The following is a 19,314-nucleotide window of genomic DNA, read 5'->3' as shown; positions in this document are numbered from 1 at the left end:
TGTCCCTCAAGCTCAACAAGTACCACCACAACGCAATGCTAAGAACCTATCACACACCATAGAACCAAAACATACGAATCTAACACGAGGGATCATATGCTGCAATGCGCGACCCTATCGAAATACTGGTCCATATGAAATACCTCAAGCCACCCTGCTAAAAATCAATAACCATGCGCAATTCGACATCAAGTACTCAAAGTGAATTACCATAACCACAGAGAAGCAAATGACACAATATCACACAAAACCCGAAAGAACATAACCAATACTCTATCAACCAAGCAATACCCAATACTCTTCTCGCTCAACTTCCACTATAAGGCCCTAATAGAACCGCACCATATGTGCATATAACCAACGAATCACAACTCCTTGTAGCATAGAAGAGTAACTCACAGATCATCTCAGAACATGAATAAGCTCAACAACAACCGAATGGCACATCCCTCAACAATAGCAGTATGGAGCCAACAAATCCAGCTCGGTGTAGAATGCACATCCTAATTGGGCCTACCAATGGACCCCTAGATCAGCTCTAGTCACCCATATATAGATAAATAACCTCCGAAAGTTCACAATGACTGAATCATAACACATACTATCATCTAGCTAGTTTCGGCCACGACTTCACAGTCCACAACCATGAAACAGTCTGCTCCTGAGAAATCCTAGTCTCCAAATCCATAAAACACACAAATCACCATATTTGATCCCAACTCCATCGCCAGAATGTCTAACACATCTCTCATACACGATCATCCCACGAGGAATACTTCTAAAATTCTTCCGTTCCACCTAGCAAAATTTGAATATCAACAGTCGATCAACCAGAAGAGTGCCGCAATACCAATGAAGTGTCCATAAACCAAAACACATTGCCCCTTCTGAAATGTATACTCTCATCAAGCCACACCGATTAGTAATGTCAGTTACCTAGTCATCTGAAACCGTCCATGCTGCCTACGAATCTATTCCCTTCCCTTCCAAACTGACCTATGACCTTGCACATGTAAATCTCAATCCCACACAACACCGCATCTACCATGCCATCCTGTGAAGAGTACAAGAATCTCATAATCAACTCTGAGTCCCAAGAAGAATACATACTTGATCAGTCAGAAACCTTCCATTTGATCTCATGCCGGAGAAAAATCCCAATACGCAACATATCCCTCACGCCGGTAGGAAATATACTCCTCGAACCGTGGTAAAAACCATTGAGAACTCCTTGAAACCCATTTGCACATAACCAAGCTATCAGAACCGAATCTCTCTAACTCAACCCAGCCACGCAGGTTGCCAAAACCCAAGATCATTGCCACAAAACACCTGTGGAGACCAGCCACATCATAGGTACCTAAAGAACAGATTATATCCATTACTGTGCTGATCCAACCTACTACCACGCTGTCCTATTTCTCCAAGTCCCTTCTAAATTGCCTTCAAATTGATACTTCTCCTTGCTGGAACACCACGATCCCTAACCAAAATTCACCACATAAGAGACCCTAGTATAAAATCACAATGCCCTAAGGCCCATAAGCCGCTGACTTCCCTCTTAAGCACCCCAAAGCACCACACCCGCGACACCCACTCTAAAGAGACCTTATGTGAACCTAAAACTGTTTCCTTCACCTTCTTGATACTGAAATGCATAATCTACAATGATATAAAAATGCCACAAGTCTCGACACCATCCAATGTAACTCTCAGTTTCTAGCTATATACCAATCTTAAAAATTCCAAATCGCTACATATAATTCTTGAATCCATTAGAACCATTCTCGAGAGTCATCCAATGTGCTCAAATCTCAATTGCACCGCCCCAAATGGGCCAAACGTTTGGTGCCCCATTGGCACGATGACACCCAAAGGAGTAACCCCACCTTAACGCGACCAAGCAAATTCCTACTCCATGCACACTACATCTTTCACGACTAACCACTCAATCATTCCATAATTCCCATATACCCATAGAGTATAATACAACCCGTATCCAGGAATTCCTTTACCCAAGTCATCCTCGATCTCGACCTCTGCAAGTCATAACTGATTCACCAGTATACCCCGAACCGAAATCAATATAAGACATAACCATGCAATCAACTCGTCGATAGCAGACTCCCCCACTTGGCTCAAAGCCATGGAATAAAACATCTGACTACTTACAATAACCATACCCCATTACTACCATAATACCACAGTGAGATTCCATTAAATCCTTCATCCGCTCATGCAACACAAACCATCTAGTACCTCAAATCATCTGCAAATCTGGTGTTCACCCTTGTAATAGTCAAGCTAACTTCCACAAGCGATCCAAACTCAAATTGCAACATATATCATTCACTGGTAAAAGAGAACTCTCTACAAAATATCATAAGGACCACACAACCTCAGGACACCTCACAGGAGATATCCCACCTGCTCTGCCTTAAACTGACATCACTCTATACCCTGCTATAGTAACGACTACTACGCAATCACTTAATCTTCTTGATTCTGAACTTGTCAACAAGACATGATAATCAACTTCACTCCACAACTAAACAACATGAGAGATCCCTCCATACACCCATAACTTGGGACCATATGCCAAACCAAGACCACACCTTATAGTCCTTGCTACATCTCAAGTAAACTCTCCTCGTCACATTCGTAAAATCTGAACACATCTCGCAATCACATCATACTCATCACAAAGCCATTCTACCACTTATCGAGCCACAAATTCTACCCGTAGGGACATTACCGGACATATAAGTCCCAGAAGCACGTGCTCACAAAATCAAAATCTCCGTGCTCAAGCTACCGTTAAAACCCGGCCTCAAGTCCTCCAGACTGGCCCATCATCAGCACGCTAAAATCACATCTCGTACCTCAACCATGGAACCATAAGTTGCCGACGCACAGCCGATACCGAGCACTCACATGCGCATACAAATGCGTGAAAGGAATTCAAAGAGTTACGCTTCAAGCTGAATCAATGCCACACGATAAGGAATGAAAGATGGGAAGTATATCCTAAATGTCCAGTAGCCTCTCGAAGATAGGTATGGATGTCATCATACCGATCCGTAAGACTCTACTAGACACTTGCTCATAACTTGTAGAACCTATGAACCGAGAGCTCTGATACCACCTTGTCACGACCCAAAATCCAACTAGTCGTGATGGCACCTAACCCAACCCGCTAGGTAAGCCAGTTATCAACTATCCAAATCCAATAACAACAATTAAAGCAATTTAAGTAAAGAAAAAATCTTAATCTTATACATTCTCCAAGAATTGGTAGTACAAATCATGAGATTCTAAGAATAGAATTTACAAAGCTGAAATGAAATAAATACATCGTCTGTTTGAAAAGTACATAAACAGAGTTTTATAGATCTAAAGCTACCACGAACAAGGGGCAGCTACAACCGAGACGCAGGTACATCTTCAAATTCAGCTCCCATCGAACACAACAACATCAGCAGCCAACATCTGCACACAAGGTACAGAAGTGTAGTATGAGTAAAACCGACCCCATGTACTCAATAAGTAACAAACCTAACCTTAGGTTGAAAATAGTGACGAGCTAACAAAAAGGTCGGGTCCAACACCAATATTCCATAACAGTTCATAACAGCATAGTACAAAAATAAAAGAATAATCTCAGAAATAAAAGGCTCAGTTTGTTCACAGTTCCAGAAAAAAGTAGGAATTTCTTTTCAAGTATCTCAGTGAAAACCCAAATCTTTTACCGAAAAAGCCAAAATACGAGTAAGTTTGAAAACTGTGATTTTCCAAAAACCTTTTCAACAATAAGTAAGATGTTTTATTTTTTCTAATAGCATAAGGAAAGTACTTCTCTATGCCTACATGTCAAGATACAGAAAAAATCATAAATATCCCCACAACCGGGTAGCAGAAGGAAATGCACCTCTATGCATGTATCACAAGTACGCAGGTCAAATGCAATGCATCTCGATGATGAGTTCATGTACTCACACTCCCAGAGTACTAAATCTTACTGTCTCGCTTCCTTTCTCACTATGCTCAATGCTCAGCACACTCGATCACTCAGCACTGTACAATACCTGCTGCGGCGTGCAGCCCTATCCACATATGACCATAAGGCCTGTTGCGGCGTGCAACCCGATCCACATATATATAGTCGACTGCGCTCACTGGGGGTGTGCAGACTCTGGAGGGGCTCCTACAGCCCAAGCACTATAATCCGCACGGACAACTCACGTGCCATAATATCAATATCTGAATTCGCATGGACAACTCACGTTCTATAGTATCAATATCTTCACAAACAGGCCCCCGACCTCACTCAGTCATCAATCTCTCCAGTCTCACTCACGGGCTCATAATGTCATGAAACTAGGTCGCCAACAATGATATGATGTATCAATAAATAACTGAGACCGAGGTATGATATGAATGCATGAATATGACTTAGTACGAAATATCAATAAAATCAGTGAGATGACAGTATGAAATGACCACTATGGGTCCAAACAATATCGGCATAATGCCTAAACATAATATATATCATGATTGACAGCTTAACTACTTTATCACATGGTGAAAACACAGATATCAACAAAGTAGGACCACTATACAGTGCCATGGAAATAACAGAGTCCCAATTCATATGGTGCATGCCCACACGCCCGTCACCTAGCATGTGCGTCACCTCAACACCAAACACATAACACGTATTTCGGGGTCTCATACCCTCAGCACTAAGATTAGAAGAGTTACTTACCTCGAACAAGCCAATACCAATGCCGAGCAAGCCAAGCGGTGCTCCAAAGATGCCATCTCGCGTGTTCCGACCTCCGAACAGCTCGAAACTAACCAAAAATAACTCAAGTACACCAAACAATGCTAAAGGAACTAATCCCGATCGAAAAAGATCAAATCTTGAATCAAAAGCCCGAAAATCGGCCAAAATCCCAACTCGGGCCTGCACCTCGGAACCCCAAAAAATTTATAAAATTTAACAACCCATTTAATTACGAGTTCAACCATACTAGTTTCACTCAAATCCGACTCCAATTCGATGTTCAAAACTCAAAAATTCATATTATGAAACATTAGGCCAAAATCCCCAATTTCCTCTTAAAAATTCACAATCCAATTATCAAAAATAAAGGTAGATTCATGAAATATAACCAAAATTGAGTAGAGAACACTTACCCCAATTCATATGGTGAAAATTGCCTCAAGAATCGTCTCAATCTGAGCTCCATAACTCCCAAAATGAAGAAGGAACCAAACCCTCGATAATATAGCTTCTGCCCCAGTGATTCCGCATTTGCGGACAATTCGTCGCATCTGCGACCACCGCTTCTGCGGTAAAAACTTCGCTTCTACAAAAATAACTGACACAGCAATCCCTCGCACCTGCGGTCTTAAAGCCGCTTTTGCGATCACGCTTCTGTGCACTTGAACCGCATCTGCGGTTGCGCAGATGCGTCCAAGCACCCGCACCTGCGATCCTTATGCCCAGCTCCCCTTCACACTTCTGCGATGCATCTGTCGCTTCTGCGACCATCGCACCTACGTAAACCAGCCGCAGGTGCGATCACACCAGCGCAAACCAGCCACAGGTGCGATCACACCAGAACCAGCAGCTAGAAAAAATCCAAAAATGCAATGAAATGATCCTAATCTCGTCCGAAACTCACCCGAGCCCCTTGGGACCTCGTCCAAACATACCAAAAAGTCCCATAACATAACACAGACCTACTCGAGGCCTCAAAACACACATAATAATATCAGAACGACGAATCACAATTCAATTCGAATTCAATGAACTTTGAAACTTCAAACTTCCACAACCGATGCCGAAACCTATCAAATCACGTCCGATTGACCTCAAATTTTGCGCACAAGTCCCAAACAACATAACGAAGGAATCACAATCCGAATCCGATATCAAAAAGTTCACTCCCGGTCAAACTTTCCAAAAATATAACTTCCGCCATTTCAGGCCAAATTTCACTACGGACCTCCAAATCATAATCCGGACGTGCTCCTAAGTCCAAAATCACCCAACGGACCTATCGGAACCATCAAAACTCTATTCCGGGTTCAAATTCATAAAATGTCAAACTTGGTCAACTCTCTCACTGAGTTGAACTGGAAAAGAAGAATTTACATTGTATAATGTAATAGTATACTATTACAATTTGGTCCTTTTAGAATTTTTTGAAATTTTCATTGAATTCTTTTTCAATTTTCCAACGGAATTCTCATCTTTTATCAATTTTTTTCTTAAACCAAAATATTTAGTTTGAAATATTTGATTGGAGGTTGTGGCTAAAGCTTGAGTCAATTTGGTAAAAATTCTGGAGTAAATTTTTAAAATTGAGTTGAACGAGCGAAGAAGACCAATTTGTACTATATACCAAAATAACATACCATATACTATTTTGATATATAATATTTAATTCAATAGTGTATAATTTATTGCAACAATATACTATTATAGTATATGGCATAATGTAACAATATAGTTAAATTTGGTATTTCTTTAATTTTTCAAAAACAAAATCAATGGGTCATTTTTCAATTTTCTAATAGAGTTCTCGATGTTATATACCCTGCCAGTATATGATATATAGCACATGAGTGTCATAGTATACTGCAATAATATACTTCAACTACTACTAATATATTATTTTCATATACTATATACTAAAGTAAGTCATTTTCTAATAATTAATATATTAAAAATAGAAAAAATAAAAAAATAAAAATAGAGCCAAAAATGTGTGCAGAATTAGATTATAACAAAAAAGAAAATAAAAATAAAAGCAAAAAAGAGAAGAGAAAACAGTTATAATGTATAAGTCGTTCTGATCATTGAATTAAAAAAAATAAAATGTATATTATGCCAGTTATATTTAAAAAAGGTGAACAAATATTTACTATATCAATTATTTTCTTATTGTATAAAAAAAAGAAGAATAAAAGAGCAAAATAATAATAAATGAAATTAGATTATGAAGAGAAAAAAATAAAAGAAAAAAGGAGTTAAATGAAATTAGAAAGGGAACAAGAAAAAAATAAATAAATAAAAGAAAAAAATAAAAAAATAAAATAAAGGAGTCAAAATTGAGTGTGAAATTAAATTATGGTAATAATAATAATAATAATAATAATAATAATAATAATAATAATAATAATAATAATAATAATAATAATAATAATATGATTTGGGCCGAAAAATAAATGATTAGAAAAGGAGAAAAAAGAAGAAAAAAATAAGAAGAAAACTAGAAAAAAGAAAAGGAGAAAAGAAAGAAAATAAGAAAAAAAAAAGAAGAAGAAGGAGAGAAATAAAAAAGAAAAGGAGAAAAAGAGAGGAAAGTACTTACAAAAGCTATCATGGGTAGGAAAGGTACTTAGTTTGATGAGTAGAAAAGTAAATGGGTAGAAAAGGGTAAATAGTTTTATTTTTGTGGGTAATTGTGTCATTCAGCCTATTTTAAATTGTAATGGCAAAGTAGCCACTGAAATTTTCAAAATTTAACAATTTTGAACCTTTACTAGTACAAAATCCAAAATGCAGGAAAAACTACTGATTTTTTAACCTTTACTAGTGCAAAATCCAGGAACAGTTCATGATTTTTCCATTCAAATTATACTTCAGCAATTTTTTACCTTTTAATATAAATTTCAGGAAAAACTACCCGTTTTTAAATCTTTACTATTGCAAAATCCAGGAATAATACAGTAATTGTACCTGGAGTTGTTCCATATTTTAGATAGGGATATTTTCGTCAAGACTTATATTTTCACATTGATAAGTAACTACTTTACCCATGCAGTTTAAAATATAGCTAAGCTCTATAGCTAAGATCATCCAATTTTAGACGAATTAGTAAGAATTCATCAATTGGAACTTAACTATGTATTGGGGAAAAAGAACTTAACTATGTAACTCTGCTGACTTAGGTTGAGCCTTTAAATTTCATGTAATTTTTTCAAATTTTTTTAAATGTAATTTGGTCTGCAACCCGGGATCTTTTGATATGCCAAATAAGGAATTTGATGGTTTGTGTCTTGAAATTTAAGTCCTCTACCATCAATTATCGGTCTCCAAATATTAAGTGTGGATTTAATTCTCACTGTGAGTCACTTGGTTGCCTTTTATCAATCCCCCACTATATTAGACTTTTTATTATATAAGAAAACAAAAGAAGCTACTACACCTCTGTCCAAGCAAATGCATTTGCAGTTATAAAATATAAGAGCACTGAAATGTCTGGTTCCAATCATTATATGGAATGTTTCCCCAATCGCACAGCACGGCTTAACATCCCTTATGAAAACAGAATAATGGAAGAACAATAAAGGGAAGAGCAAGTGCCTCTTTTTTTGCAACATTCAATTGCTCCATCGAATTCTTCACTACATGCCCCTGTGTACCTGCAAATAAATGTAAGTAAAATCAATTTATCTCCTTCCATTTTCTCAAATTAAACCTTTTTAATTTAACTTGCACCTAGATATTCACTTTGTTTGTTCTCAAAATCAATTTGATGTGCAGCATGAATCACCCCAATGCAGCCTTCAATCGCTGGGTTGAAACGCTTGTGCACCTGGAAGATTTGTGAGGTAACTCAAATCCCTCTTGCGATCTAGAGTCAATGGATTCAAATTTTCATCTTCAGAAGTTTGGAATGAACACATCACTCTCTCCAAGCTTCAACCATTATACACATTGATTTGTAGGTAAATTTGCTGCCCTTCCTTCGTGAGTGCATAAAACGTGGAATTTTGAATGTAAGTATAACTATTGAATTCTCTATCCATTAATCGTTGAAACGAAGCCAAAGCGTCTTCGTGACACCATCTCAGCACTCAAAGCCTCAAAGCAGTGGGAACCCCAACTGTTGTCAAGTGATCACATTAATCACTGTTGCAGCTGGTATTGGACTTTAGGTTACCATCTCTAATTTTTAGATTTACTTTCATTTGGTAGTTGAATTATTCTTTTTTGTTTCAAGTCGTAATTTTGAGTTATGCTAGAGAGTTGTTTGATGAAATGCCACAACTAGATTGGTCTGTCTTAGAATGCTGTGAAGTTTGAATTCCATGAATGTTCCTGGAGTTTGAAGTGACAAAGGTTTGAATTCTATGAATCATTCATGGAATTTGAAACTCCATTAAATTCTCACACTTGTACTGTGAAAGTTTGAACTCCATAAATCATTCTGAAAGTTTGAGCTTCATGAATCGTTCATGGAGTTTGAAACTCTAGCAAATTTTCACACTTAGATTGTCAAAGTTTAAACTCTATAAATCGTTCCTGAAGTTTGAACTCATAAAGGTTTTGAGCTTCCTGAATTGTTCTTGGAGTTTTCTGTGTTTTAGCTCGTGGGATTTTGTCCAAATTTTATTTTCACATTAAAAAGTGGCTACTTTCTAATTACATTTGAAACAGTGACTAAACGCTTGAAAACTGGCCATCCCACCTAATTTACTTTGCGGAAGGACGATGATAGCAGAAGGGTCAAACGCAAAATGGTGTCCGCACTTGCACGAAGATAGCCTAGTCCATTTATTTTGGAAATGGCGATGTGGCTTCCGATATCGCGAAATACCCCGGTGTATAAAAGATCAGTTTTGCGAGATTTCAAACTTTCTATTCTAATTCTGAGCGAAAATACTCACAGGTTTGAGGGAATTTCAGTTCAGCTAAGGAACTATATATTGGTCTAAGGTAAGCATTCTGATCTCCAATATCATTTAGAGCATGTTATATTGGATACAAATATTAAAACTTCTACACAGGAGGACTCTTTTAGGCTCTATCCATGCAAATACATTTGCTGGACTTCTGTCCATTCATTTGAACCACCGAAATATGTAAGAGCAATAAAATGTAAGATTCCAATTATTCGGGTGAATAAGTACATGGAAACAAAGGGATTAGAGTATGCCTCTTTGTTTACAACACTCAATTGCTCCATCAAACATTTCCTCAAGACCATACTTGTACTTGAATCCAGTCTCCAAAAGCTTTTTTGGTGAAAGGCTAGGTGTTTTAAGCTCTTCACTGCTTGTCCCTCGGTACCTGCAATGCTTCAATTAGTTTCTTTCATTGTCTCAAATTAAACTTTTTGATTTGACTTGTGCCTAGATATTAATATAAGCAATTAAAATATGCATTGCTTAGCTTATGAGAGCAATATCACATGTTCTTTGGCTAATCAAATGAAGAAAAAATTCTATTTAAAATAGGTAGCGCAGGTCATATCTAAATCCTTTTCAGAGTATATTTTGTTTCGACAGTCACTTTTGAGAAAGTTAATTATTTAATATTTCACTTTCTTCTTTCCTCTCCTTATCCAAGCGGGAAAACTTAAAACAAGCAAAAAATCGAAGTTAAGGCAAGAATGAAGAATCTATACTTACTCAGTAATTTGTTTTTGAAATTCAGGGTATCTAGTTGTAAGAAATTCAGCTAGCTTTTCACGTGTTATTTCAACAGCTGAGCAGATATACCTCCCTTTCGCGTTAGGATTGTCAAGAAGGAAGATGTGAGCATTTGTCACATCATCAACATGTACAAAAGGTACTAGTGCAGGATAATTCATGCTATTATTTTGATGACCTGCAAAAATTTCAACTACTATTAATTAAAACATACCTTAGGCAAACGAGAATCAATGATAATATAATTTAAGACATACCAAGAATCATTTCCATAGATGAGCGAACAGAGCCAGGAATTTGAGGAGTAATAAAGGGGCCATGTATCCAGGTAGGGATTACAGTCACAAAGTCAATTCCATTTTTTTCTGCAAATTCCAGAGCTGCCTTTTCCGTTAAGGTCTTGCTAATCGCGTAAGAACCTCCGAAAGGCTTTAAGGTTCTTACAAGATCCACGTTAGTCCATGAGTTTTCATCTATTATACTTGGACTATCAACCATAACCGTAGCTGCACTAGAAGTATACACGACACGTTTAACTGTCTTTGAATTCAGACACGCCTGTAAAATACCTAAAGTCCCATTAATCGATTGTTGTGTTATTGTTTCTTCGCTTTCTTTGTTCTCAAAATCAATTTGATGTGCAGCATGAAAAACACCAATGCAGCCTTCAATCGCTGGATTGAAACTCTCTGGTTTGTCTAGATCAGCTTTAAAAATACGCAGCCTTTCTGGTGCACCTGGAAGATTTGTGAGGTAGCTCACATCCCTCTTGCAATCTAGAGTCAGTGGATTCAAAATTTTCTATCTTCATAAACTTGAATGTATTTCATAATCAAATAAAAGACTAACTAATATAACTTCAACTTACAATCACATAAAACAATTAAATGAATAAGAAGTTAACAGGGGATTTTCTAAGAATAAATCTTCATCCTGCATACGAGTGACAAATGGGTTGTTTGGGTTGTATTTGGACTGGTCAAGATGGGCTGACTCATTAAATGAGTCATTGCACAACCCTGCCCAAAGTTCACTTGGGTTAAAATGGGCTAAACAATTAATTATAACCCAACCTGCCCAAATTGACCCAAATATTTGCAATATTCTCAACTTTTAAACAAGCATATGTAAAACATTATCTTATGTTTTGGAATAAATGTCAATTCATGCCAAATGATTTCTTTCCTCAATTTGGATTTAGAATTTTATTTGATAGTTCTTCATCTTATAATACTAAGATGAAGAAGAGTTTTGGAAAATGTTTTCCTTCTCTTGATACGGAAAATAATTTTTCCCAATTGGAGAAAAACTAATTCATAAAAAAAATATTTTTCAAACATTTAAACCAACCAATCATGGAAAAATTAAAAAATATTTTCCTCCAATTAGATAAAAACGAATTCATAAAGAAAATATTTTTCAAACATTTAAACCAACCAAACATGGAAAAAAACTTAAAAATATTTTTCAGTAACATGGGTCAAGGTAGAACTCTAAGATTGAGTATTTACATGGGTCAATGTTGGGCATTATTATGAGTCCATTTGGACTGATGATTTTTGATGGGTGAACTTGAGTTAGCCCAAAACAACCCAGTTTCAAAATCGTTCTAGCCCAAACTCATTAAAACTTGGGCGGGTTAGGCGGGTCAAATAAGTTTGTGTTAGTTTTGCCACCCCTAAATTCCAGTATTTGATTTATGGATTAGTTGTCATATTCAATTAGATCTTTTTTAGTTAAAGACCCGGCTGAATTTTATTAGACATTTATCTGATTTTACAAGAATTGTTTCTGCAAACAAAAAAGGTACAAGACCATGGCAAAACAGATATGGCAGATGGCCTAAAAACTGTTCGATTAAAGACTGAAAAACTAATCTACATATTCACATAGAGAACAAGTGAGGAAGCAAACCCAAGGATTGTTGGTCACTTTTACCCACTAGGTAACACGTTTTATTTTTCAAAACAAAAAATTCCACAAGGGGACTTACCTGCAAATATTATTTAGATGATCTAATGGCGTAATTTTTTTTGTTTTTTACAATAATGTATATAATTTAAACTCATAAAAAATCACCTGGGTGAGACCTAACAGTGGTGTTAACAGAATAACCAAGTTGAAGAAGCCTCATAACCATCCATGATCCTAGATAACCACTTCCTCCTGTTACACATACTCTTCCCTTCCCCTTCTCTTCTTTCATCTCCCTCTAGTGATTTCTTTTTCTTCTTCTCTTTTTCCTATGTTCTCTTATTTCTTTTTATCTGTCTCTATATAGTAATAACTATCAATTGGTCATAGGTTATATCAAAGTGGTTGAGAAGTAGACGTAAAATAAATTGTCATGTTATATGTCAGTTACCCCTTGCTTTCATCTCTTACAAATGGCAAGACATTCAATTGGATGGGACAACAAATGGACTGGAGGAGAAACAAAATGAGAAAATCCTCTTTTTTCTATAATATAAATCAAATTGAATTTTCATCAGTACGTTCATTCCTTAATATAAAACTTACCACCATAGTGCAAAGTCTCCCCATCCTTAACAAAGAGCATATCGGATTCGAGCCGTATGAAGTCACCTTTAGTAGGAAGTGATTTACCCCAGCGTAAGACTTTCTCAACGCGAATCCAAATCAGTAGGACATTAAAGTAAGTACTAGACACCCGATATAAAATAAAAAATAAAATGAAACGTATGTGAAAAATCACAAAACAAAACTCTTTTGATGGTCTTTATGCACAAGCAAATCCACGTAATTCACCTTATCGGTATGCAAATCCACCTTCCACCAGCAACATGTATCAGGTAACTCTGTCCACCAGCAAAATAATAGATTTATCTTAGATGGAAAGCTATTTTGAAATCATTAGATTATTATTTTTTAGTTCTTTTCTTCTTTGGAATTTGACATTTTTGGTCGAAATAGATCGTATACTGTTATTAGAATATTTTTCATTTGTATCTTTTCTTTTGTATATTTTTAATGACCAACGATTGGATTGCTTAATGAAATAACAAAAACTAGCCCGCTAGCTAAAAATTAAGTTGCACTGTCTTGTATTTTAAATTAACTGCTCAATCGTTGCTACTCATTTTTTATATTTCTATATCCAGTTAAATATTTTTTTTGGGTAATTCTATATCCAGTTAAATATGTACAAAAGAATGTTTACTTTGTTTGGACGAAAATAAAATTTCACTTTTTTCAAAATGAACGTAATATGGGGACTTGGATGTCAAAAAGGTCACAATCCATCAATTTCATTGTTAGCAATTATAACTCACGTAGCTCTCCATTTCATTTTCTCATATCAATTTTAAAACACAACCCAGAATAAATTAGCTGATACACAATAATGCGACTCTTTTGTGACATTTTAAAAATAAATTACCAAAAATTAGTTGAACCAAAACTGATATAAAAAAAAATTGAAATAATTAGAATGGTTTCAGAAGATCTAATTTTAATCATACATAATAGAATAATAAAAAAAATTAGTATGATACAAAAATAATCGATGGACCCAAATCATTGACGGTGTGAGATTTGGTCCAGTAACTTTTGGTGTAGTAAAGTTTAATACCACACTTGATATTAGCCACGTATCACTAAAAATATGAACGATGTGGATCATTAGTCTTCAACAAAAATATTAAAAATTTTACAGCCTGAGAAAAAGAAATCGTCCTGTAATCTTCAAGCTGCTAAGTTCTTTATCTTGTTATCATTGTTTTCTTCCCTTCAACTTCTTCCAGAATTTCTTCGCTTTTTCTCCGACAATCCCTCTCCACAAAAAAAAATAAAAAAAATATAAAAATCAATGTTTTTTTTGCACCTGCAAAAGCTTTAAAAAAGAACCATTTACCAGAGATTTAAATATTCCCAAGAAAATAATTTTCTAGACCATGTCACAACAATCTCAAAAGACCTTTTCTTGCTTTTTCAAATGACATTAAACCCAGCTCCCAAAAGATTTCCTTTAATTTACTTGGTGAAGTTAAAATAAGATTGAAGTTGATTATGCAGATAACACGACCTTCTTATTGTTAAATCTTATTTCATGCATATGGCTAATACGAATTTTATAATCGTATTGATCACTTTTGATGGTGTATAACTTATTTTTTACTGATGACTTCTCTAATGTTAGAGGAGACAATCTTGTCGTGATAAATGACCATACAAGTCTCCCTATTGTTCATGCACACATTTTTCTTTTTGAGTATCCAAATACAAAACAAAGAACCATTTGTTCGGTTAACGAGATGACTAGATAATCTTTACGATTTTCTTTCAATCAGATATCCTCAATATCGAATAGCAAAAACTAGAATGTTAGTCTAAAATGATCATTTTATTTGGTTCTTGATTTGAAAATATAAAGGGTTCAAATCATATAATTCAATCCTCTTTTCTGCAGAACCTTAACAGCTTGTTGGGATGGTTGTCCCCTATTGTATTGTATCACATACTTACTTTAAATCCCATATTTATTTTAGTTGTTATTTAAATTTTATTGTATCGTATTGTTAAATTCGTAGTTATGTAACGATAAAAGTGCAACTTTATATAATGAGCGATTTAGCATGGTCGCGTCGTTACCTTGTTCTTTTCTCTCATTTTGTCTTTCCTTGTTATTAATTAATCATAGTTTATCTTTTATCCTAAATTTTTATATGATAATTCTACCTCGTATCTTATTATTTTTTTTTTTTGTAATATTGCTTGTTTATTCTTCAAATTGTTAGTATCTGACATTATGAAACGATGACAAATTAAACGATACTCCATCCATTTCAAATTAGATGAGTTACTTTCCTTTTTAGTCTGTTCCAAAATAAATGACACATTTCTAAATTTGGAAATAATTCAACTTTAAACTCTTAATTTTACCCATTTTACCCTTAATGAGAAGCTTTTATAACCACACAAATGTCATGGCCCCATAAAGCTTTTACCCCTTAAGCTTTTAAGACCACAAGTTTTAAAAGTCCTTTTTTTTAAAACTCTGTGCCGAGTTAAACTACCTCATCTAAATTGAAACGGAAGGAGTATAATTTATCAAAACACGGGTTTCGTCAAAGAAATTTCTGGCCGCTGGATTCAAATTAAATACAAGTATTGTCTCTAGAAAGAGATTTGCTCTTTTCTTGAAAACACTTTGTTCTCTTAATAATTATGCAATTTTCTTGACTATTGCATTATTAAAGTATTAGATTAATTTCGAACCAAGATAATCCGTTTTAGTAACCAAAGTGATGTTATTGAAGCAATACGAAAATTAGTGTTCTTGTGGACTTACCAATCTATCTACATCCCTTTGGCGTAGGGTGTTAATAGTCTGGGTCGGTCAGTCATTTTAAAAAATTTAAATCATACTGTTTACCCTCAAAATCGAATAACAATTGAATTTGTAAGTGGTTTTAAGTATACGTGGATTAACTTGACACAAAAATGATAAATCAGATTGCAATTGAAATAAATAAGGGAAAAGTAAATGCAAACCACACAAATTGAACAGTCTTAGCTTTAGAAGGTCAATCACCCTCGAGCCAGGTGCGCTTCGATCGGTGTCAGGATACAGAAGAACAAGAGATTAAATAATAATAATAAAATATTGCTTTGGGATGCGTATTACAATGTGTTCAATGAATTATCAGTCCCCCCTTTATATAGTAGATGAGTCCTACTTTAGGTACAATTCTATAAAAGGTAAAAATCATTTGATTTGCTGATTGTCGGTTCCTTATTGATACGTGCCGAGATTCCCGCCATAATATCCGACCGGTCACGGATATTTCGGTCTTCTGTTAGTTATGCTAACAACATTTCTTTGAGCTCGATCGGGGCTAAGGTCGACTCTGGGATTACGGACTCAATTTTCTCGAAGGCAGGCGTTATGGCCCCGGGTTCTAGCTCGGTGGGACTCGAGGTCTATCTTCAGTCTTTGGTTGTCATGTTCCTAACCTATCATGCCAAAGGCGAGCTCGATTTCGATCGTACACAGATAGTCCCCTCGTTTTTTGGAGAGTAGACGACGAGAAACGATATGAGCTTCCGATTCTTTCTTCGATATCATACGACAGAATCGACAAAAAAGTTGAAACGTCTTGTCAGTCAATTCTTAATGGTATTAAACGCTTGTCAGTTGCTGGTCGGCCACTCCTAGATGTGAACCGTCACTGAAAAATTATAAATACCCCTCATTTGTTTATTCAAACTTTACATTCAAACCTTTTGCCCTCATTCCTAAGAAATTTCAATACTTTCACGCACTTATATTCTAGTTACTTTGAGATCTTTTACAAGAACTCTCACTCGACTTTTTATCAAACCATCAAGTGTACTCTTTTAACTTCCTCTTTTTCCTTATTTTCTCTCTATAAAGAAATGGCAAAAACTTCCAAAACTGTTCCCCAAAAAGAAACTCCTTCTACCTCGCGGCCGGCTACCGAAGAAACCGCTTCACGTACAGCTGTCGAGGAACCAGCACCGGAACCTCCTCTAAAAATGTTCATCCCGGGGGGATGCCCGGTAAATGCTGATTTTAAAGTCGAAAAGCCCTCCTTCGTACTAGGCCGGTGTGAGGAGGTCTCGAGGTACATCTGCTCGATCACCGAGGATATTCTCTCCGAAGTCAAGAAGGATTGTAACTAGACTGACAAACATGTGGTGGTTCTCGAACCTGACGAAGCTATCACCATCTACGTCGAGGGATTCTTAAGTGTTTACACTTATCCCTTCACGTTGAGCCCCTTGGATCCGGTTATCTTTGACTTTTGCAAAATATACGAGGTAAACCTCGGTCAAATTCATCCTTCTTTCTGGAGGATCGTAATTCTCCTCCGTTTCTTTGTAAGCAAGATCGAAGGGTGCCCTTTCACGATCGATCACCTTATGCGCTTATACAGTCCCGACTCTACCGGGGAGGGGGGGACTGATCAAGCTCGCCCGTTGGGCCAATAAAGCCGAGTTCTCGAGTATCAATGAAGATAGGTATCGAGGTTATCTAGGCCGTTTTGTCCGAATGAGGACCTCGGACGTGATCCCGACAGAGCACATGTCGTTCACCTAGAAGTGGAACATGAAACGTAAGTATATAATTTTGCTTCCAAGGATTTATTTATCTCTCTTTTTCTTCTTTCTTATCGGTGTTCTGTGATGCTGCAGCTGTTGCTCGGATCCCGAATGCAGTTCCTCGACTCAAGGAATGGGTCGATGGTATCGTATCGCAAATGCCTTATTCCGAGCGCTCATGGCGCGAGCTTTCAAAGGGTCGATGGGAGGCCCGTTTGCACGATGAGATCTCTTTCATAAGTGATATTTGGTTTCCCCTTTGCATGATTAAGTCCTTACTTGTTTTATTTCTTTTTGCAGGTTTACCCAAGGATGTCCAAATGAGGCCCCCATCCGGTAGTGACGATTTCCCCATTGAGTCCCCTGCTCCGAAACAGGGTGAAGAGAAGAAGAGAAAAAAGGCTCCGAGTTCTCCGAGCTCGGAGAAAAAGAAACCAAAGAAGAGGCTTATCCGCAAGCCAAAAGAAACCTCCAGCTCCCGAATACTTGATTCAGACTCCCTCTACCAGCTCAAGGACGAGTCTGAAGAGGAGGAAAGTTTAGTGGCCTGGGAGCCATTGGTCCCTGAAGAATGGGCATCAACCGAAGGGGGGACGATAGAGGCCAATCCTTCCCAAACTCAAGAGGTCAACGCATCAGTGAGGGTCGAGAACCTTCAAGATGCCGGTTCTGCTCCACCCGGTGTCATCGATATAACAGGATCGCCTTCGTTCATGGACTCAATATTAGGTGAAGCTCAAGCGGCGAAGGAGCGTTCAAATGAGGGGGTCCTAGGAGCGAACGATCCCCTCCAAAGCTTTTTTGATGGCGTGGACTCTATTGCCATGGAGGATGTCACTAGCTTGGGTGATTTGGAAGTACCAAGAAAAGTCCTCCCTCGGGGACAGGTGGATCTAGCTCGATCCCGAGATTGGTCAACTGATTCCCTGCCGCGAGTGCCGATCCCGGTCGGAAGCGGTCGATCATTATCTCTGTTCTGGAGGACGCCCGGGTCCTTTCCGCACCTGTTGGGGTAGCTAGTTACCTCCAATGCCTGGTGACTGAAGAAGACCAGTCAAATATGAAACAAGGTGGAATCTCCATGCTTGTTCAATGAAGCACATCAGGCATTGAATCGGGTAAGGTGTTACCAAACCTTTTCATTTTCTAGCTTTGGTTACTTAATGATCTTAATATTTTCCCTTGTATCCGCAGGCCTCGGTGCTTCACCACGAGACCTTCCTCCGATATTGAGAAGAGCTGAGTCTCCTCGAGGCCTAAACTAAAGAGCTTACTGAGAAGAGATATATGTACAAACTTCTCAGTGAGCAACGCGAGGGGGAGGTTAAGAGCCTCTGAGCTGAGCTGGAGGTGGCTTGAAAGGAACATACCGACTTAGTCGTGCAGATAAAAATATTTGAGGTTAGTGATGAAGAGCTAAGCTCGGTGACTAACGGTCCGAATCCGCAGGTCCAACAAAAAATCGATCAGATCGATCAACTACGAGCTGAGATGGATATTGTCAAGGCCGAGACCGACGAATGGAGGGGCAGGATTGATCACCTAGCCTCGGAAAAAGAGACTACTCGGGCGCAACTGACTTCAATCGAGGTCCAGCTTTGAGCAGCAAAGGAAAAGGTCGAGGTGCAAGACAAAAAGGTTGAAGAGCTCCAGTCTCGGCTAAGTTTGTCTGCCTCTGATCGAAACATTATGGCCTAGGAACTTGAAATGGCCAAGTTAGCGGCCGCGGTGGTTAAAATCGACGCCAGCGAGATGGTGGCCCAATATAAGGCCAAT

General features: G+C 37.3%; 1 protein-coding gene and 1 long non-coding RNA gene across 2 annotated transcripts; one reads left to right on the top strand and one right to left on the bottom strand.

Moving 5' to 3' along the window:
* The first annotated feature begins 8,137 nt into the window (after positions 1 to 8,137).
* LOC107796034 (uncharacterized) lies at positions 8,138 to 9,213 on the top strand. The gene is made up of 3 exons (XR_001650298.2): positions 8,138 to 8,451; positions 8,561 to 8,628; positions 8,746 to 9,213. It is a non-coding gene; the product is annotated as an uncharacterized LOC107796034 (long non-coding RNA).
* A 732-nt stretch (positions 9,214 to 9,945) lies between these two features.
* Positions 9,946 to 12,658, bottom strand: LOC107796033 (vestitone reductase-like). Its single transcript, NM_001325614.1, is given in 4 exon segments — positions 9,946 to 10,090; positions 10,432 to 10,630; positions 10,710 to 11,228; positions 12,532 to 12,658. Coding segments are annotated over 4 exon segments (990 nt in total).
* Between the last annotated feature and the right edge of the window lie 6,656 nt (positions 12,659 to 19,314).

The sequence above is a fragment of the Nicotiana tabacum genome, chromosome 23 (assembly GCF_000715075.1).
Source record: "Nicotiana tabacum cultivar K326 chromosome 23, ASM71507v2, whole genome shotgun sequence".
Classification (NCBI taxonomy): Eukaryota; Viridiplantae; Streptophyta; class Magnoliopsida; order Solanales; family Solanaceae; genus Nicotiana; species Nicotiana tabacum.
Note: the sequence above shows the minus strand (reverse complement) of the source record. Positions and strands in the feature narration are given on the sequence as shown.